Source organism: Sander lucioperca, chromosome 21, assembly GCF_008315115.2.
Source record: "Sander lucioperca isolate FBNREF2018 chromosome 21, SLUC_FBN_1.2, whole genome shotgun sequence".
Taxonomy (NCBI): domain Eukaryota; kingdom Metazoa; phylum Chordata; class Actinopteri; order Perciformes; family Percidae; genus Sander; species Sander lucioperca.
The window spans coordinates 16,276,075-16,296,668 of record NC_050193.1 but is presented as its reverse complement, the minus strand read 5'-3'; the positions used below and the strand labels follow the sequence as shown (position 1 = coordinate 16,296,668).

The following is a 20,594-nucleotide window of genomic DNA, read 5'->3' as shown; positions in this document are numbered from 1 at the left end:
TCAAAAAGAGTTGGTTTTTTTCTATTTTAAAGGGAAAGTGTACAAAGTGCACTTCTGTGAGTGTACTTTCAGTTTCAGTCTGATCCGACTTAACTTTAATTATACTGTCCTCTAGTGGCTAATGTCGGGCGTTCGCACAAGTCAAATTAAATCACGTCAACCTTTTATGTATTTACATAGGAATTTTTTTGTGCAAATTTGTTATGCAGTGCTTCTCCTAAAATGTTACAGAAATAGAAATGTTACATAAGCATTGCTCTTTGCATAGAATAAATAGCTCCTTGTGGCTCATTGTCACCAGTTGAATGTATGTGAGTTGTAAGCAGTTTGGTCAAAAAGTGATTTTCTCTTCTCAGATTTCAGACTATGCTGCATTTCACAAGAAAGAGTTCAAGATTGGATGAATAAACATTGTTTTGTGTTCCAGAAATCATGTTCTTTATACGTTAACTTAACACTTACTTAGGTATTAGCTATTGGTGTTAGTGTGTTTTAAGAGGCCTGTTAATGAATTATGGAAGAGGCAGCAGGTTCCAATTATGTGATTTGAGTTTTTGGTGGCGCTGCTCTTTTATTTTTATTACATCGTGATTTGTGCATTGGAGCCCTTGTCTGCTCTTTTCTCCTTGCACTGATGTTGCTGATTGCCAATAACGTATTTCATGTTTGGGTTCATTAGGCAGTATTATCTATAACTCACTAAATCTGCATGGCTTCTGGTCACTTTGTTGATTTCTACAGCTTATAAATCTGTGTTTAGGCCACCAGATGGTCAAATTTGATAAAAATGGGCAAGCCAGAGGGGGATTTAGAATAACCTGTTTCATAAGGGTGCTAGATAATCTCTTCATCTGCCAGGAAGACATGTATAAAGCAACATGCAGTATTCCCCAAAATGCTCAAATCAGCCTCATACTGTGTTTAAGAAACCTAAAACACTATCAGCCTTAATTTAGTCAATACTCCTGCATTTTTGCTTCATGTAGTGAAATACAACAAAGGGTAATATTTAAACTACATTGACTAAAATGTAGTATCACCAAAAAGTTATAAAATACATGAAAGTAATAAACATGATACAATGTAATATGATTATCGTCTCTGTCATTGCATGGAAATGATTTTAGAAATAATCTTGATTGTACCGTATTTTCTTGAGAATTTTTTTTGTGCTCTTGTGTGTTCATGCTCAGTGTGTGTGTGTGTGTGTGTGTGTGTGTGTGTGTGTGTGTGTGTGTGTGTGTGTGTGTGTGTGTGTGTGTTTGTTGTGTGTGTTCAAAGTAGAATGGCTGCCAGGGTACAAAGTTATATTAAGCAAATTCATGAGAACATTAAGCAAATTTATGAGAACACAGCGCTGCGAGTAAACTCAGGAGTGGGGGTGAAATATGTGATGCTGATTGAAAGCAGATGATGATAATGGTGTGTGTGTGTGTGTGTGTGTGTGTGTGTGTGTGTGTGTGTGTGTGTGTGTGTGTGTGTGTATGTTGCAAAGTGAATCAGCCGCTCAGTAGGGGCTCCTGGCTATGTTTGATGTCACAGGATGAAAAGAGTTCACAAATAACACGATTTTAACCGCATCAGCCTGATGCAACAGAAATAGACACAGATCCCCACAGCAACATTTCCTTATTATCATTCTTTTGGTCTGATTTTTTGAGTGAAGATCACATTTGTTTTTGCAGGTACAGCAGATTATATTCAGCACGCAGCTTCTGTGGGAGGGAGCAGAGAGGGTGGGAGGGAGGAGGGGGAGACTGTCTACATAAATCATCCCTGAGTAGAGACATGTTATGCTGGAGCTGACCCAGAAAAGTGAATTTTTCCCCTCATGAGCTCACTCTGCAGAAACCTCAACTACAAACTCTCGCGGTGCTTTACGTGCTCCCGCTCCATCTACAAGAAAAAAGGGGACTCGCATCACAGGCAGGCTGACGCGGCGCTGGGAGCTCGCGGGCACAAAAAGAGGTGAGAAGGTGTTTTTTTCTACTCGTCTTTCTTATTGTTAACAAGGATTCTGTAAAGTAACGTAACATTTCACCTCTCAGTAGCAACAACGTGTTTTTTGCATGTACCTTTGTTCCAATGCTGTGCACTACTTTGACACCGCTGTATATTACAGTCTATGCGCTGTAGGCACACTGACAGCGTATATTGATAAAACCACAGGCTGTACGGAAGGAAGCTCGTTGTTTTCTTTTGCTACTCTTCATGGTCTCCACGTAAATTTCACTTAAAGACTACACGCGACGCTTTAATGAACCACATGCCGAAAGCTTCCCGGTGTGAGGAACAGCCCGTTCCCGCGGCGCTGCTCTCCCGTCAAAGGCTACATTGTGTCCGGGTCTGGCATCCGCTGGCGGCTGCTGCGGCCAGGACGGTGTGATTTATCTATCCTCGGGTGAGCACAGGCTGCTCGGTTGCTTTTTTGGGCTTTATCTGTTGGTTTGTATGGACACATGCGTTGACGTTGTGGCGAACATAACAAACGTGGACGAGTAGTGAGGCAACCACTAATAGCCTATGTGACAATTAATAGCCAGATGTAGCGTGAGACTTGTTGGCGTGATGCGAGTGTGCATCCAAAAATATTCATGTCAACACAAAAAGGCGCGTGTAAAGAGGTTATTTCTCCTCTATATCCCCAGATATTGATTTAATGCTTCAGCCTAGCGTCCACAGCTACAGTAGACAGTGACAACAAAACCACACTGTCAAAAAAACTCCATCACAATTGCTCTTAAGTAAAAGTATAAATAGCATAATAAAAGTAAAAGCATTTTACTGGTCGTTGGATACTTAATAACAATACATCACACTTCTTATAGTCCTAATGTCTTGTACATACAATCTTAATTCGTAAATTAAGTAGTCACTATAGCTGTCAGATATATATAGCCTAGTGGAGTTAAAAAAAAAGATCTATTTTAGTGCTGAAACGAATCGATTAGTCAAAAATTAATTGGTAAGTATCTTCATGATATATTAATTGTTTAAGTCACTTTTCATTGTGAGTATTTTCTGCTTTTCGCAGTTTTATGTAATCTTAATATCTTTGGGGTTTTGGACTGTTGGTTGGACAAAAGAACACATCTGAAGATGTCACCTTGCAACAGGCATTTGTCTGGCTATGTGTTATAATCAGTGTATAATCAGAACAATCTTTAGTTGCAGCTCAGCAATTTTTCCTCTGAATTGTAGTTCAAACCGTCCTCACCCAGAAAACAACCATGTAGATCGATGGTCTCTAAGCAGCTCATGATGCCCCATAATTACGTTTATTGTTAGGCGGCCACCTCTTGTGGCTGATTCGCAAGAGCAAACAACGATGAGAGGTGACAAAGTGTAAGAGCAAGACATCTGACTTGAAGAGGCAGGTTGTGGTGGTGGATGGGTCAAACAAACACAGGACGTTCACTCAGGAGACCGGGGTTCGTGTCCCCTTATGAAACCATGATTCAACGGTCACTTTTTGAAATGAACCGAGTTTTACGTTCCTCTATTGCTATTAGGCACGAGTATGTGTTGTATAAAGTAGAAATACTCAAATAAAGTACCTATGTAGAGTACTTTCTTTTGTTACTTTTATTTAAGTAAATTCACTTTCCACCACTGGCATCATTTGAATATTTTCTACCCCTGATATGCCTGATTTAATGTACATTATGGGACAGCAGTTAATTTGTTGGTGTGCATAGAGAAAGAGGAGTGTAGTCTGCAGCCTCTGGAGAGGGGAATCATGATTTTCCATGTCAATGGTCTCCTCTCAGCTTCAGGGAAGAGGAAATAAATGAGGACTGTTACACGAGAGCTCCAAATTTAGAAGAGTGTCGGAATGGAAAAGACTTTTCGACTTTTAAACCGCACAGGAAAGAGAAGATAGACTGTAGATAAAGTGGAATTAGGAAACATGAATTAAGATTGAGATAAGCCACAGGTAAAACAGACACAGGCCATCTTTCTGCAGCTCTCCATAAAGTAATAGGCTGTTTTGTGCCTTGCATGAGCACAGTAAGCTTCAGTGTGTTTTTGTATCTTGGTTAGGTGTGAAAATTCTTTGCTATTGGCCCTCTTTCAAAGGTTGCTAACTTGGCTTTTATTACTTCCGTAGTGCTCAGTATTAAAATGTGCCGATGGTATACCATAATCCATAGGAAGCCTGGTATAAGTACAGCGGGATACTTATGCAATGCAAAAGTTATTACTTTATGGTATGCAGCAGAGTAGGGCTGGGCGATAAATCGATTTTATCGATTAAGTCGAATGTGTAGTTAACGTCGATTTGTTTAAATGAAAATCGATTTTCTCCTTAACATCAGCCGACGCTCCCCTCATGGATCCCATAGCTCCGAACGGGCTCAGCCCTCGCCCTGCGCGTTTGCCATAGAGATACACAAACAACATGGCAGCGACAGGGACTAACATTAATTCTTTTCTTAACTAGTAGTTTCATTACTTACTTATCCGTAATCTCCGCCGAAATGACCGGCAGCTCGCGGTGCTCTGTCCCCGGCTGAGAGTCACCTATTATCGTATAACTGAATCACCAGCTACCGCTGACCTAAAGGACCACCATGCGGGGCACCAGAGGCGGTGTTGAGGAACTCTTTTGCGGCTCAACACATCTACTAAATGCCGCTGATACGACCGAGCTGTGATGGAGGTCTGTAGCGGCTTAAACAACTAGCAATCGCCGCTCTGTAGCACGGAGCTCCTCTTCGACGTTTGTTTCTACCGCTAGTTACTACGAAGGAGCTTGCTCCAGGTATGCTACATTCAAGAGACCATGGGATGTTAATGTACGTTACTCAGCAACAGGTGAAAATAGGGGCAAGGTTGCGCAATAACGTTAAAATGATTTGAACTTTTAGCGAGGAACGAGAAGTGAATTACCTGTATGTGTGAAAACAGCTTTATCTCACGCATCCGTTTGTTTGTTGTTGAATATATAGCACCCCCCATCCAAAAAAAGGGAAAACACTCAAACCAATTTATATTTCCACAAAATTGGCATGAATAATCATAATGGTATACATGCCCCATGTGTGTGCGTGTGTGTGAGTCAAAACAAAATAAAGTTAAAACTTGTTTTGAACAATTTCTTTGTCATCTGCAGATTGATTTTAAGTAGGGGGAGAAAAAATCGATTTAAATCTTGAATCGGATTTTTTTGGAAAAAATCGGGGATTTTATTTTTAGGTCATATCGCCCAGCCCTACAGCAGAGCCCCGTGGCATGTACTCATTTGACAACCACTTGTGATTTTACTGCCGGGGAGTGGGAGTTCAGTCATCTTAGAGAGGTGAAGTTGAAATTCAGTTCAAAAATGTGAAGCCAGGAAACTGTCAGACGTGCTCACATTGCTCTAGTTTTCAGCAGAAGAGCAAGCATACCTCACTCACATAAAAGCTTTTCCTTTGCTTGTATTTTTGCCTGATAATCTCTTGTGAAAAAGAGTGTGAAACTCTACCTAGATGCTTGAATAGGAGGAATTTAAAAAGGCAATAAATTCAGTTCAATATCTCCGAAGTGTTGGTCCACAGCACAGCCGTCTATTATTATACTTTACATGGTTTGTCATTAAAGTGTCTTTGTTCTCTCTCGCTGCTAGATTCCCTGCATTTTTGTGAGCTTATCTGTGTGCCAGTGATTCATCTTGTTGAAATGTGCTTTTCCAGTTTAGATGAAATAATGCAGGGTTTTCACTACCATTATAAGGCTTAAGGCCTTTTTATGCTTCTGCGTCGAATCGACGGCGTACCCCCACAGACCCCTCTGCGTCTACGCCAGACCCTGCGCCGTAGACTGATGTGCACCTCTTAAAAAATGTAACTACACGACGCACGCGTCGCTCAGCCGTGGCTTAGTAGCGTTGCATTTCCCCCCGACTCATTTCCTGGTTCTCCTTCTCCATAAACAACATGAAATCAAGGAGAGGGTTAACTTTTCCTGCTACAGATTTCCCACCGTGGTCAGAAAGAACAGGGGAGACACTTTGTTTCTCTCACTATTGGTGTTTTTCCATTACATGGTACCTGCTCGACTCGCCTCGACTCTACTCGCCTCGCCTCGACTCTACTCAACTCGACACACTGTGCGTCCGTTTTCCTTTGCAGATTTTAGTACCGCCTCAGCGTGGCTGGTCTTCTTATATGCCAGCTCGACGCACAAACCAGCGCACAAGTATAAACATCAGGCCACTTGAGCTTGTTTTACAGTTCTGTGGAGGCTCCATGCAGAGCTTACGCCGTAGCCTATGTAGTGGCCTGATGTTTATACTTGTGCGCTGGTGTGAGCGTCGAGCCGGCATGTGTGTGTGTGTGTACGTAGGCTACGGCGAAAGCTCTGCGTGGAGCCTCCACAGAACTGTAAAACAAGCGGCGCCGCAGTAAACTGCCGTGACCTAACGCAACACACACACAGAAAGTGGAAGGTGTGTTGTTGTTGCCAGAAGACACATTTAGTTTCAAAAGAAGCTGGAGGCAGCAAAAAAAAAAACACAGCTGGCTAAACTATTTAGAAATGGCGGGTTTGTTCAGGACACCCCCGTCTGTCGCTTTCACGTCACCTTTTGGTATCGGCTCAGCTCGCTTGGAACCTCGACTGAGGTGGTACTAAAAAAAAGTACCTGTTAGCAGGTACCAGGGACTTTTTTTCGTAATGGAAAACCAAAAAAGGCGAATAGAGTCGAGGCGAGTCGAGCAGGTACCATGTAATGGAAAAGCGCCATATGACTCTAGAGTCGGTACTCGCTCCGAAGCTAATCGCTGTCACTCTCTCACTTCTCCCTCGCTCTACCACACACTCCCCTACACACACACACACATGCCGGCTCGACGCACACACACCAGCGCACAAGTATAAACATCAGGCCACTTACGTAGGCTACGGCGAACGCTCTGCGTGGAGCCTCCGCAGAACCATAAAATGGCCTTTAGGCTCAGCATCTCAGCCATTTTGGTCAGCACCAAGCTGAATGATTGTAAAATCATGAGCATTAAAACTAACTAAATGACTTTTCTCAGATCTAATGATTGTAGTAGGTCCAAGTGGACTTTTTTAAGCAAGCTTTGTCTTTAAGCTTTTTGAGTGTTATACATTCATTTTCTGCTCTAGCTTTTCCAACGTTTTAGACACAGATATGGTAATAATAATGGTCCACAATCATGTGAAATCACTTTTTATTATTATTGAGAAATGTAACATTCTCTTGAGAGATGACCCCTAAACCCCCCTAAATACGTATACTTAAACCTAGGGAAAACACTGTCTGTTTTAAAATGTTTTTGGTTCCGATATTCTAGCCAGAAGATTAATTTTCTCTGTGTGTGTGTGTGTGTGTGTGTGTGTGTGTGTTGTCTCTGTGTGCAGGGTGCTGTAGGCATGGAGCACAGGTGAGAGTTTATTCATGGAGTGCAGCAGCATCATTATAAGCCCACCACAGACTCTGCTGTAGCTGCCATCTATGTATCTATCGCCATGGTGAGAAAGAGCTCCTGGACCTTGACTCTGTTGCCGTGGTGACCCTGTAGCAAGAACCCTGTGACTCCAATCTGTTGCCCCGGTGATCACATAAAAAGAACCAGGCAGGTAACTATTTCAATCTGCTGCCATGGTGATGGTGTAGAAGCAACAGTCACTATGGGAACGTCCAGGATGTTCCGCATTTTTGTCGTCCTGGGCTCGGCCTTCATGATCCTTCTGATCATCATCTACTGGGACGACGTCGGAGCCTCTCATCTGTATTTGCACACTCCTGTGTCACCGGGCCCCAAAATCCCACACCCCCCTCCTCCTCATCAGCAGCCTCAAACCTCCCGGACCCCGTCCTTCCTGTCCGACATCGATGCCTTCGTTAACCAGTTCTTAGAGCCGGGAACTGGTGAGCCCACGGACCCCGTCCCCGCTGACACAAGTAACCAATCGGAGAAAGCAGAGGAACGGTATATTCCGCGGCGGGAGTGGAAGATTCACCTGACTCCTGTGGCAGCCGAGCTCCGTGAGAGACAGGTTGATGTCTGAAATTATTATGATTATTATCATTGTCTTTAATAGTAGCGGTAGGATTAAACGTTTAAATGTTATGGTGTGTTGGGTCTATTGAAATACATGATCCTTTTTCAAACGGCAGAAAAAGCACAGGTATAAATATTATGTATGCCTGTGAGCAAGTTGCATGCTGACTCACTGGCATACTTAAGTATCACTTACTACACCCATCGTTAGTCACTTTTGCTTTTCATGCTGCATAAGTCAAAATGTCGGCCATGAAAAGACCTTTGGGAGGACTGTCAGTGCTCACATTCAGAACAGTCAGAGTTTTGGACCCTGATTGGTTGATCGCAGAAGCTCCTTTCATTCAAATAATGTGAATCTAACATTTATTAAAAGGAACTAATCAAGACCAAAATCATTTGTGATGTGGTAAGTTTTAAAGCTATGCAGTATTGATGGATATATAATAAACTTTCAATAATTTGAAACTGAACTGAACTCTGCAAACCAAAATTGGATTACAGCATTCTTATGTTGTACGTATTGTATGTATGTACAGGGGTGGGTGTCTTTCTTTCTATATTGTTTTTCTATATTAGTGCCTATACAATATTTGTGTTTCGCTACCAATCGGACCAGACAATACCAATTCATTTATATGTACATGAAAGTGAATTCCCGAATGTCTCCTTTACATGTGCCATGATGAACATTTGCTAATCGATAATACGTTACATATTGTCTGCGCTTTACCAAATGGTACAACCAGGAGCAGAGGCGGAGGTTACTTCAGGAGATGTGCGCTAATGACAGCGTGGTGTTTCCTGGCAAAAACCGTTCGTTTGATGACATTCCCAACAAGGAGCTGGATCACCTTATAGTGGACGACAGGCATGGCATCATCTACTGCTATGTTCCCAAGGTACGCAAACACCTCCATCTTTTACTCCTTTACACGTCCGGCAGAACTTTAACATGTTTAAATCCCTCACGGAAAAATGTTATTTTCTTTCTAAATGATAAAAAACTTTAAGTTAATGAGGAGAATTGTGCTCTTTTCCATAAATGGTAAATGCGAGCTGGAACACTGGGTTCTTGTTTTAATGCTAAACAATTCCACCAATTTCTTCCAGTTTCCACCCATTTCCCTGTAATAACTGAACATTGACTTTAGACTTTTACGTGTGCTCCCCCTCTTAGGTAGCGTGTAGTAACTGGAAGCGCATCATGATAGTACTGAGTGAAAGCCTGCTGCGGGACGGTGTTCCCCAGAGAGACCCGCTGGCCATCCCCAGGGACCTGGTCCACAACAACAGCATGCACTTTACCTTCAACAAGTTCTGGAAACGTTACGGGAAGTTTGCAAAGCACCTCATGAAGGTCTGTTCAAATACTTACAACTCACTCAAACAAGTGAAACCCAGTCTTTGCCACTATGTGCTTCTGGCCACAAAATAAAATATTCACAAAAGGTCGCTCACCACACAGTGAACTATTGTTTCTCTAAGCTAAAGAGTCCCCTGTCATCCCCTAAGCATGCTATTAGTTGCTAATTATTATTTTCAATTCCCTCCACCATCTCAATTAATTGTCCATTATAGGTGTGATGATATTATGTCATGTGTTAATACGATTTTCATTCATTTTTGAAGGTGAAGCTGAAGAAGTACACCAAGTTTATTTTTGTGCGGGACCCCTTTGTGCGCCTCATCTCGGCCTACCGGAATAAATTTGAGCTGCGCAATGAGGACTTCTATCGCCGCTTTGCCCAGGTCATGCTGCGCCGCTATGCCAATCAGCCGACGCCTCCCGCCTCTGTGGACGAGGCGTTTGGCGTGGGCATCCATCCCTCCTTCTCCAACTTCATCCAGTACCTCCTGGACCCTCAGACAGAGAAGGAGATGCCCTTTAATGAGCACTGGCGGCAGGTGTATCGGCTTTGCCACCCATGTCAGATTCAGTATGACTTCGTGGGCCACTTGGAGACGGCGGAGGATGATGCCGAGCAACTACTACGCCAGCTGCGGGTGGACAATGTGGTGGAGTTCCCCACCTCCCACAGGAACCTCACAGCCAGCAGCTGGGAGGCCGATTGGTTCAGCACAGTGCCCGTCGAGGCACGGAGAGAACTCTACAAGCTGTATGAACCTGACTTCAGGCTCTTCGGCTACGACAGACCAGACTCAATCCTCAATGAGTGACTCGCGTTTCTGCAAAACTGACCCAGCCACACACAGACAACGTGTTTTTTTTAATGTAATGAAATAATGTTACACTCCAACAACAGTGACACCTCCCGTTGCTCTGGGCTTCGCAGATGTGTCCTCCAGTCTTGGGTGTCCTACACTGAATGTGCACCTTATTAGGGACTCACTGCTCCAAGAAAAGCACACTTAAAGGTGTTTCATGCTTCTTGCGTTCAGCGCTGTCGGGGCGCTGCGGACGGTGCGCTGCGGACGGTGCGCTGCGGACGGTGCGCATGGTCACCGCAAACCGTCTGGTCTTTCATACTGATTGCGGTCAGAGCGGCTCAAAGAACCGACTTCTTCCCTCCTGTAGTCATTGCAACGCAGCCTATGCGACCGCGTACGCATTGTTACAAAATCTTGGAGGTGCGCGGCTTGGCGATCAGACCCTCCGCGCACAGACGCCCAGTTCGCGATTGCGTCATATCACCGTCCGCACCGCGCTGAACGAAAGAAGCATGAAACTGTTTCAACTAGTTGAAGCCCGGTTAATAACCATTATCCGTTATTGTTTATTGTTTGTAATCACAAAGACAACAAGAAGCACACAAGTTAGAGTGAGGACCGCTGAGACAATGGATCGTGCACACAGCATGTGTCCCTAACACGTGGTACATCCAGTGTAGTCCTTGACTCGAAACCCCCACGCCGAGTGTCGAGCACTCCCAACGTTGATGTCACGCCACGTCATTTGCGACAGTTGCAACAGTTGTGTTGTGTGCCAAACTGTGACGATCACCCAGGCTTTTGTAGCAGGATGTCGAAGAGATGTCACTGTGCCACACTCTGTTTTGTGATGTCATAGAAACCCTTTTGGTCGTGACACCGACACAGATGCAGTGGACGGGAAAATGTGGGGCAAATAGTTAAAACAAGGTGTTAATAGATTAGTTTTAAGTGTAGTTGGACTACAGTGTTTGTTGCCATCTAATTTATTTCGCATTGTGTAAGTGCAATGTTTATGTCAAGCATGAAAGGGATTTTTAGGTTTCTTTTAAAGATACATACTGACAGCTCGAAACAAGTGGAATTCTTTTATACCTCATACGCAGATTAATATAAAAGGATACTCACAACTCATACCGCACATCTCTTCATATAGAAGCACGGCAGCTCCAGTGAACATTAGACTGCACAGCTGGATTTTTCTCAGCTTGTCTGTTTCTTTCTACATTATTTTCTAATGTCATCTGAGCTGGACATACACAGGTGAGCCTCTGTGTATATTTAAACACAACTGTTTTCCAAAGGGAACATTTTCTTTTATTGCTTTGTTGTGTTGCCATGACGCTGTTATTATCAGCATTTAAACACCTTTTGTGTTTATACACACGGAGACTGTAGTTAGCAACACTGACCTACTGTACATTGGGTAACCCTGGAGACTGCAACAGTGTTGCTATCCCTCCCCCTCTAAATATGATGAACACTTGTGTTTACGTTTCAGTTACGTTTGCATTTTCATTGGATGCAGTATTTTGTAGCAAGGAGCTGAGCACATTAAGTGAAGCCAACGTGGAGTGTTTTTCAGTATGTGCTGTGAAGATACGTCACTCCACAAGTTGGGTTGGTGCAAGATGAGGCTATGGTCAGTATTAATGTCAGAGTTTCCAAGTAAAGGAGTGTAATCATGGTTAGTCAGGATCAATCACACCATGATCTGAGCATGGATCAGGCTGCATGTTTTATACGAGAAGAGTGGGAAGATAAGATAGTGCCTTTGGTTGCAAAAGTTTACACAGCAAAAAACGTATTTTTGTAGAAGGACTCAGTTTTTACTTTGAACACCATACAGTGAGAGCTGTATGAAGCCATTGGGCATTTGTTTATCTTGTGGGAATATTCTTTGGAAAGAATAGGAAACTGTCTTTATGGGAATTTGTATGAATTATGATTCTGTGAGGACTCCTTCAGTGTGCTTGTAACCAGCGGATTGCTGTGTGTGTCGTGCAACACACAGGATTACTGTGTGGTTTTTACTCTTATGTGATTATTCTGCAAGATGTACATGTTCACACTATTGACTCAGTGTTGTCTCACTGCCTTTTGGTTTATTTGTTTTGTAAAGGTGCGGTTCACACCTGGAAATATTTAGCATCTGCGGCTGGTTTTCCCATCATCACTCGATGCATTTTTTTTTTTTTACATGTAGCTCTAAATGCGCACACAGAAAAGCAGGTCTATGCTAAGCAAGACAATGATAATTGGAAAACACACTTAGTCATCATGCACTCCCACCTCACCAGTGTTTGGATTGTCAGATTTTCATATTTCTTTTGTTAATTCTTTTTTTTTTTTTTTTTTTTATGTTTTCTTACGTTACTGTCCTGATGTAAACTATGTCAGAAATGTTGCTCTTGGCTGTATTTTCTTTAAAAGTGCAAACAACAACACCGTAAGATGGAATACTTTTTTTAAGGGAATAAGAAAACAGCTTATTTATTGGCAGAATAAAACCTATGAGTACTTGCTGTTTTTGTAATGCGAACGTCTTCGGAGTGTTAATGAATCTTTATGAAGATTAGAGTTTGACTGGTGGGATGTATTTTTTTCGCCCACGGTGGTCTGATGCTTCAACAGCCTTGATGCTTTGAACAGCTTAAAGGAATTGAAGCTTCAGTGCTGCTTGTCCTACATTTTGACCTCATGCCAATTCATAATATTAAATGGTGTCACGGACCAAAAACCCCAAATCTATTTTTGTGATTCATGTTTTTGTAAAAAAAAAAAAAAAAAAAAAAAAAAAAGTATACATATTTCATAAAGTCAAAAGAGACTTTGCAGTCTGACAAACTTGTTCCTTCTCTCATCGATACAGAAAATGCAAAGTATTCATTCAGTTTCATCAGTGTTATGGTGTCATGCATCATCTGGTCTTTGTACAAGAGAAATAAAGGCTGTGCGGCATAATGGAAAATGCATTAGTCTGTCTTTGTGAAGTATCCATTCTAACTCAGTATTATTTATTACACCATTCAATTCATATTAGATGATGTTTGCACAAAGATGTCCCTCATATAATGAATTATGTTATTGTCTCAACACCATGGAGCAGAATAGGCTCTTTGTGCAGTGAGGACTGACGTGAAAGCCTTGTAGAAATGGGGGAAGGAAATATCCCTTATCAGGAAAACAGGAAAAGAAAATGACACCAGTGCAGCCCACAAACAACGTTATCAGGAAATGTGGACATCTTAGCAAAATCAAGGAAACATCTGGATCTTTACACCTAAAGGCTCACATGCCAACCTACCACACACATACACTACCGGTCAAAAGTTTGGGGTCACTTAGAAATTTCCATTCCACTCCATTATAGACAGAATACCAGCTGAGATCAGTTGCATTGTTTTTTTAACCAGGGCAGCAGTTTTCAGATTACATTATGTGCTTACATAATTGCAAAAGGGTTCTCCAATGTTTTCTCAGTTAGCCTTTTAAAATGATATCAGATTAGTAAACAGAATGTGCCTTTGGAACATTGGATGAATGGTTGCTGATAATGGGCAATGTAGATATTGCATTAAAGATCAGCCACCCACTCAGATCAGCTGGTATTCTGTCTATAATGGAGTGGAGTGGAAATTTCTACGTGACCCCAAACTTTTGACCGGTAGTGTACATAACAGTTTATAATGTGTATCATGTGTGAGACACCTGCCAACAACTGTCATCAAAAAAAGCTGATGGGGGGGGGTCAAAGAAAACGTAGCATAACGCTAAAGCTACAACACAAAGTTTGGGAGGGGGAACCAGTTCATTACTAAGCAACTCTCCGTCATCCTCAAGGTGTCACTGTGTTCATGTTTTATCAAAAGAAATCTTCATTCCAAGGCCTTTTGGAGACTAGTATAGACAGACCAAACGGATGTACTCCCTCACTAGCTTCCCACCCACCAACTTTTTCGCAGGTATTTGAAGATGTTGGGCCAAGTTTTTTTTCCCTACACCGCCAGTGTGCCTGGGGGATTTTTCTGTAGCTTTAAGTCAGGGTGAACTGATACAAACGTGTATCCCAAACTATCAGAAATGACTTTGTTCCCTTATAGTAAATTGAAACACAGTTTAACCCTTCCTGTTGTCCTCGGGTCAAATTTGACCCATTTAAAAAAAAATTCAATATCATAAATTTGGGTTTCTTTCAAACAAATTGTCAAAATAAAATAAAAAATAACGTGGATGGTTCCCTACAATCATTACTCTTCACAAGTAAAATAAATGATCGGTTCACTACTTTCATTGAATTAACATGTTTTATTAAATTTTATAGCATTTGAAAAAAAAATGATAAAAGAACATTGAAAAAAGGGGAATTTAAAAAAAAAAAAAAAGCTTCAAAAACGTGGGAAAAAACAACAAAAACGTCAAAAATGCAGAAAGACATCGAAAAAACGTCAGAAAAAGTGTCGAAAAAGACAACCTAGGCTGACCCAAGTTGCAGGTCGACAGGAAGACAACACAAGGGTTAACACACTGTGAAGCTGCGTTGACTGACTAGCGGGCAGAAAACATAAAACATAACAAGCAGACAGCTACCATCATATCAGTGGCTTTTAGGGGTACAATGCCCGTGTTAACAGCCTTGTTAAAATCCCATGTCAAAATGAACACATTTTTTAACACGTTTTTGTAGAATTTTTCGACGTTTTCTGCTCTTTTCTTCCCCCTACCACCAGTATACACTTACACCAACTTGTTACCACTATTTTTAAACTCATTTTTGAATTTTATAGTCAATAAACATGTATCCTTTATGAACTTTTATCTAATTTTAAAGTAAAAAAGAAATGCAGAAAGTATACATTATTATGACTGATAGTTAAGATCAGGGGATGTTTATGGATAATCACAGACTGTCAAAATCAAAAAGTGATTAAAACACCCAAAAGTCAATGATAGTATTGAAGTGAGAGCGTTCCATCTGTGTTACTTTTGGGCAATTTGGTTGAAATAAACCCAAATTTCTGATGTAGAAACTTTGAAAACAGGACAACAGGAGGGTTAAATTTGTGGCTGAAACATAACTTTAATATCAGTATCAACAATGTACAAACACAGTAGTGTAATTAGTACAATTAAGAGTATTATAAAATTGGAATAACTGCATTAATACATAGCATTTTTGGTTAAAAACAAACGGTAAACATGTCAGACTGAATAGAAGCGATTAGAAACAAACATGAATTACCTTTTTCCTGTTAATTGTTCTGTTGGGGTCCCAGTTAGAAAATGTAACGCCATATTTATACTGATTATTGTTCTTTTGTCGTATCAATAATGATGATCATGTTAGTACAATCATAAACAGGTATTTATACTGATATGTATCAATAATGGCTTTTATGGTCATGTTAGTACCAATGCTAATATCTGTATTAATAGCAGGTAATTGTGTCACAGCTGACATGAGTTTATTTAATATAATTACTTGTCAGATTACCTATGACTGCTTTATGTAGCACTTTATATTTGGCTATGCTTGACACTAATACAAAGGTAAGGGGTAATAAGCACCTTCTGACAAACTCTCAAGTACACTTTAAAAGTGAGAACATAATTCAGTCATTAAAATATCATAGTTAATCCAATACGTTAAATGTTATTGAGCGAGAACATTATGTTTCCTGCAGTTTCACAAACTCAAATCCATACACAACCAAAGTTCAGTTAGCACCATGTGTTAGCACCACATACAAAACTCTATAACAGTCCAAGTGTTTTCTTACCATGTTCTATTAGCCTACACAAACCACTGGTTAGTTTCTTCATTACAGAGTGAGAATATTCAATATCAGACATCTTTCAATTTGCATTTTCTGTCACTGAAAGTAAACAGATTATGTCTTTTTGAATTGCCCTCTGGGCTTAATCTCTAAAAATACTATTATTATATTTAATCCATCCAGTTTTACGCATTTGGGATTGACAGGAGAACATTAGCAGCTCATGTTTGACATTTTAAGAAATACACTTATTGGCGAGTTAGATGAGAAGATCGATACCACTAGTTTTTGCTAGTCGGTATAAGAAAACAAATTAGCATATTTCCCAAAATGTTGGACTATTCCTTTAATGACACCATGTATGTAGTTGTGACATGTATGCAGTATAAAGAGAATGAATCTGACAATTTTCTATCAGGGTGATGAGTGTACTCAGTTCATTTCTTCACATTTTCTAGGTATTGCTCATTCGCTGGGCAACCATTTTCAATTCCAGCACCACGGTGAAACCTCCTTTTTTAATCTAAATATAAAAGAAAGAATAGAACTGAGCTCAACAGTCTCATCCTCGGCCTTGCCTTCCCTCTCTTATTCAGTTTCCCTCTATGCTGCCTTTGATGAGGTATCCATTGAAAGTGATATAGACATCTACATCATCACTGTAAACTGCGTTCTCCCTCTCCCTCTTGTACAGGCGGACCCACACCTCGTCTTTCAGCTCCAGCTGCAGCATCACGCTCTGACTCTGCATGATGGAGCGGTCGCTGGGCTGGGCGTACACGATGGCCTGCTCGGTGTCGTTGTGCATGATGTGTAGATAAGTCTCTTTGAAGTTCCACGTGTGGATGTTGACGTTGAAGAAGTAGATCCCTGGGACTTGGCAGAAGAACTTCCCATTGAACATGTTAAAGTGGTCGTCAAGGTTGACGAAGACTGTGTCAAACACAAGCGCCTGGTAGGACTCCAGGCTGTGGAGGGATTTGCGGCGGCCGACAGAGAAGGCGGAGTAGTGGACTTTGCAGGGGTCTCCTGGGAGACCTGCCTGGCCCTTAGTGCCTTTCGAGCCCATGGGACCTCTGGAGCCTGGAGGGCCTTCTTGTCCAGCTTTACCCGGTGTTCCTCTGTCGCCACGTTCTCCTTTGTCACCTGCACAGAGGGATATTAGTCATACCACTGTCAAAAGCTACATTTCTTTCCCTGGTTAAGTTCAATTCAAGATAGTCTATGTGAGATAGAGCATAGAATATCTGCAATCAGCATATGTGAACCTGTTATATTAATAATTCTTAATTTATTCTAGCACAATTTGCACTATTGCATTGCCCTATTGTATTGGTGTTTATAATACTTATAGAGTTATCATGAACATGTATAGTATTTCTTGTATATTTATATATTTTATAGGGTCTGCAAGTGGTATGACATAGGTGTAGTACCTTTGAGGATGGTCATATTGATGTAGGTGCGGACCTCTGGCACATGGCTGAACCCTCCTATGGGAGGCTGGGCTCCGCTGCCCTCTTCTGGCTCCAGGTGATCACAGCAGTGCCTGCAGGGGACCGGAGGAGGCACCAGGGCCACCAGCGAGGGGAGGGACACAAGGATGAGGACGCCCAACATAGCTGTGCCTACACTGTAAACCCAGATTTAATTGTAATTAAACTTTTTAGTGGTCACTACTTATTCTTTCATGTTTTGTTAAAAAACATATTCATTACTAAATCACAATCAGTTGTTTGTAATAATCAGCTTAAGTATGCAGTGCACAGATCATATTAAGCAGAGATAACTAAGGATGTTAAGTTTCTGTGTGGGAGGGATGGGGTCATTTGAACTGTTGCGCTGAAGCGATGCAAAGGCTCATGGGAAAAAAAATACGTTCTGAACGGTTTCTGTCCTAGTTAAAGTGTGTTTTAATAATGTTCTGTTAATGTTTTGGGTATGTTACCTGGGTTTTAGTTTTGTACGGTTGATTTAGTGTTCATGTTTATCTACATTTATTGTTGTACCATAACGGAGACCCCGGGGTGGGGAGGGGGGGGACTGATGGCCTCTGGGCAGTGACAATATTCTCTAACATGAACCTAGTCTGGAAATTAGCAACTCTTACTCACGAGGGAAACATTCCACGCAGCACAATTCGCTTAAAGATTTCAGTGTTTTTAAGTGTATTCTTCTCTATTTTCAGGAACAAATGCACTGAATACATTGTTCTTAAAATTATACTGTTACAAAGAAAAAACTATATTTATATAGGCCAGTTACTTCATTAGTAGTTATAAGTAGCCTAATGTTTTATATTTTTATGTTTCTTTGCATGTTTAAAGTTTCTGTCTCCCCATGAGGGATTCTAAGTATTGACAACAAAACTGTCGTCGCATCCACATGATCAAGCCTTTCGTGATCGCGCACCACCCCTCCTCTCTTAATACATCAATGAGGAGGACACGGAGGACTAAAAAAACATGATGGACTCTTCAGAAGACGTCATTATCTTGTCATTTTTATGTCCCCTTTGTCTTCAAAGCTGAACGCTGCTGTTGTCCTTTCTCAGCTGTGACGTAAAATGCATTACTCGAGTTTCTGCGTGCGAAAGTCGCCGGGCGACCCCAGTTTCTGAACATAGCCATACTGAGAAATACTGAGAGAGGTTTATGGAGCTGATAGTCTTAATTAGCTTTGTATCAACTCATTTGGCAATGGTTTGAATGTAACTGACGTGCATTAATATAAAAAAAAATTTGATTCCAGAAAAAAATTATTTATGTTTACTAATGATTTTTGGTAATGACTACTAATGTAAACTTGATTTGTCAACTTTATCAACTTTCCGCTCTGTGTTAATACAACTTGACTTGTTAAGTTTCACCTTGTGTAAAAACTTAGATGGTTTTAAGGCTCTGACACACCAACCCGATTATCGGCCGTCGAACAGTCTGGCGAGGTCGGTGACTCGAATCTGTTCGGTGTGTTCCGTGCCGTCGTCAGTCGGAGGAGCCGTCGGCATCCATTTTGGCCCGATTTTACTTGTTGAATCGGCCAGTGGGCAGTCAGACTCAACGACCAATCTGATTGGTGGAGTGCTAGCCCTTGACTAGCGAATCAGTGCTTCTTCCACAAGAAGAAGCCCGAGAGCTGACAACGCCAATATCTTCTTATTACTAGCCATCGTATTTTCTTCCGTTCAGCGAGTAATGACAACAACGATCCTTCTTGACTACTATCAACACTCTCTGATGAGAACAATGACTGACGACAGCGTGCTCTGTGTTTACTAGGCCTAAAGAGATGTTCCGTCATTTCCGGTTGTCATTTTTTGGGCGACAATACAGATTAGCGGCGTCTGCTGTTATGGAGACGTATTACGTCTCACTCACGCGCAGAACGTACACTCAAGTCGGCGTCGCTTCGGTGTGTTCCGAGGCACTTTTTTGAGAGACTGGAGCCATCTGATCAGCCCGACTGCCTTTTCTGCCGACGGTCGGCCGTTGGGTTGGTGTGTCAGAGCCTTAAGGCAACGGGTTTCCACGCAAATTTCTAATAAAGTCAACTAATTTGGGACAACAGTGTACAGTAAGAACAAAGGAAACTATCAGATCATTGGAAGAGCCAAAAGTTTTTCACTTTTTAGCTTTGAATTCATTTCTGCTGGTGGATCTGGATCATCGTAACCCACTGCGACTTGAGCTGGGTCAATGCTACAGTGAACTTATAGTGCATTGCATTTGTACTCAGAGGTCAGAATTTCTGAGGTCAAAGTTGGACAAACCTTGCAGTACCCCAAGCTCAAAATCCAACATGGCTGCTGTTTGCATCAACGGTAGTGAAAGCTGTAATAACATACAGTTATTAGCACTTCTGTGCTATTAGTGTCCCACTAAACCAGGCGTACACACAGTCCTGTCCAACTTCTATCTGTGGACATGTTGTTACTCTGTTTGTGTGCACAAAATATAGCCTAATGTGTTGTTGTCAACTCGTATTGCTAACAATGGCTCACCTGGCTAGAGCTATCCCCACAATGAAAAATCCGACTTGTAAACGGAACGCGTTCAACTCGGGTGTGATGTCATTCTCTGCTCCGGCTTCCAATTTCTGAGGTAAATGGAGCGCACTACTAAAGCTCACAATGACAATAAATAAATAAATAGTTTTAAACTAGAGAGTGGAAGTAACGAGAGAAGGAGGAGATCAAGGATTAGATGAGTTACCAGAGGCCAAGACTATTTTATTCAATTAATGAAACATATGTACTAGCCGAAATATCAGTTGTTCAGCAGCTGCTAAGAAGATAGGATCATTATGTGTCATGGATCTCATCCCCAGAGCAGTGGGAAAGAGAAAGAGGAATCTTTAATCCTGAGCCTACGAAAACGTGTATCACTCTGAAGAGAAGAAACAGGAGTCGGGAACAGTGGAAAAAACTAATAAAGTGAAGCATTCTTACAACGAAATAAGCACATTTGTCTATGCGTTGGATGTGCATTCACTTGCATTTCACTGGCTGCTTGAATGAAATGCATGAAAGATTTCTGTGCTTACACATCCACAGAGCTGACTCTGAGAGGTCAAATGGTGCCTCAAAGATACACTAATGAGCTTCTCATCCAAATCCCAAAAGTAAAGAAAA

At 41.6% G+C, this 20,594-nt stretch overlaps 2 protein-coding genes across 4 annotated transcripts in view; one reads left to right on the top strand and one right to left on the bottom strand.

Moving 5' to 3' along the window:
• Positions 1-1,736: 1,736 nt before the first annotated feature.
• chst12a (carbohydrate (chondroitin 4) sulfotransferase 12a) lies at positions 1,737-13,158 on the top strand. 2 transcript variants are annotated; one of them, XM_035996825.1, is made up of 7 exons: positions 1,737-1,968; positions 7,372-7,474; positions 7,511-8,010; positions 8,765-8,917; positions 9,196-9,375; positions 9,648-10,293; positions 10,326-13,158. In XM_035996825.1, the coding sequence occupies exons 3-6, from the start codon at positions 7,642-7,644 to the stop codon at positions 10,194-10,196; spliced, it is 1,251 nt and encodes a 416-aa protein (XP_035852718.1). In that variant the 5' UTR covers positions 1,737-1,968; positions 7,372-7,474; positions 7,511-7,641; the 3' UTR covers positions 10,197-10,293; positions 10,326-13,158. The 2 variants fall into 2 exon arrangements, with proteins under 2 accessions (XP_035852718.1, XP_035852717.1); XM_035996824.1 differs by lacking the exon at positions 1,737-1,968 and having other exon boundaries at positions 7,120-8,010.
• Positions 13,159-15,899: 2,741 nt separating this feature from the next.
• The window catches only part of c1qtnf6a (C1q and TNF related 6a), a 21,057-nt gene continuing 16,362 nt past the window's right edge, over positions 15,900-20,594 (bottom strand). For both annotated transcript variants that reach the window (XM_035996829.1, XM_031320723.2), the window contains 2 exons: positions 17,401-17,597; positions 15,900-17,110 (listed from right to left, as the gene is read on the bottom strand). In XM_035996829.1, coding sequence (XP_035852722.1) covers positions 16,557-17,110; positions 17,401-17,584 — 738 coding nt within the window. In that variant the 5' untranslated portion in view covers positions 17,585-17,597 and the 3' untranslated portion in view covers positions 15,900-16,556. The remainder of the gene's footprint in view (positions 17,111-17,400; positions 17,598-20,594) is intronic.

Bases quoted from the DNA above. Each gene is read 5' to 3' on its own strand.
- chst12a (XM_035996825.1), top strand. From the start codon at position 7,642: ATGGGAACGTCCAGGATGTTCCGCATTTTTGTCGTCCTGGGCTCGGCC. The intron at 8,011-8,764 runs GTTGATGTCTGA...TGGTACAACCAG, and splicing joins CCGAGCTCCGTGAGAGACAG to GAGCAGAGGCGGAGGTTACT. The intron at 8,918-9,195 runs GTACGCAAACAC...TCCCCCTCTTAG, and splicing joins TCTACTGCTATGTTCCCAAG to GTAGCGTGTAGTAACTGGAA.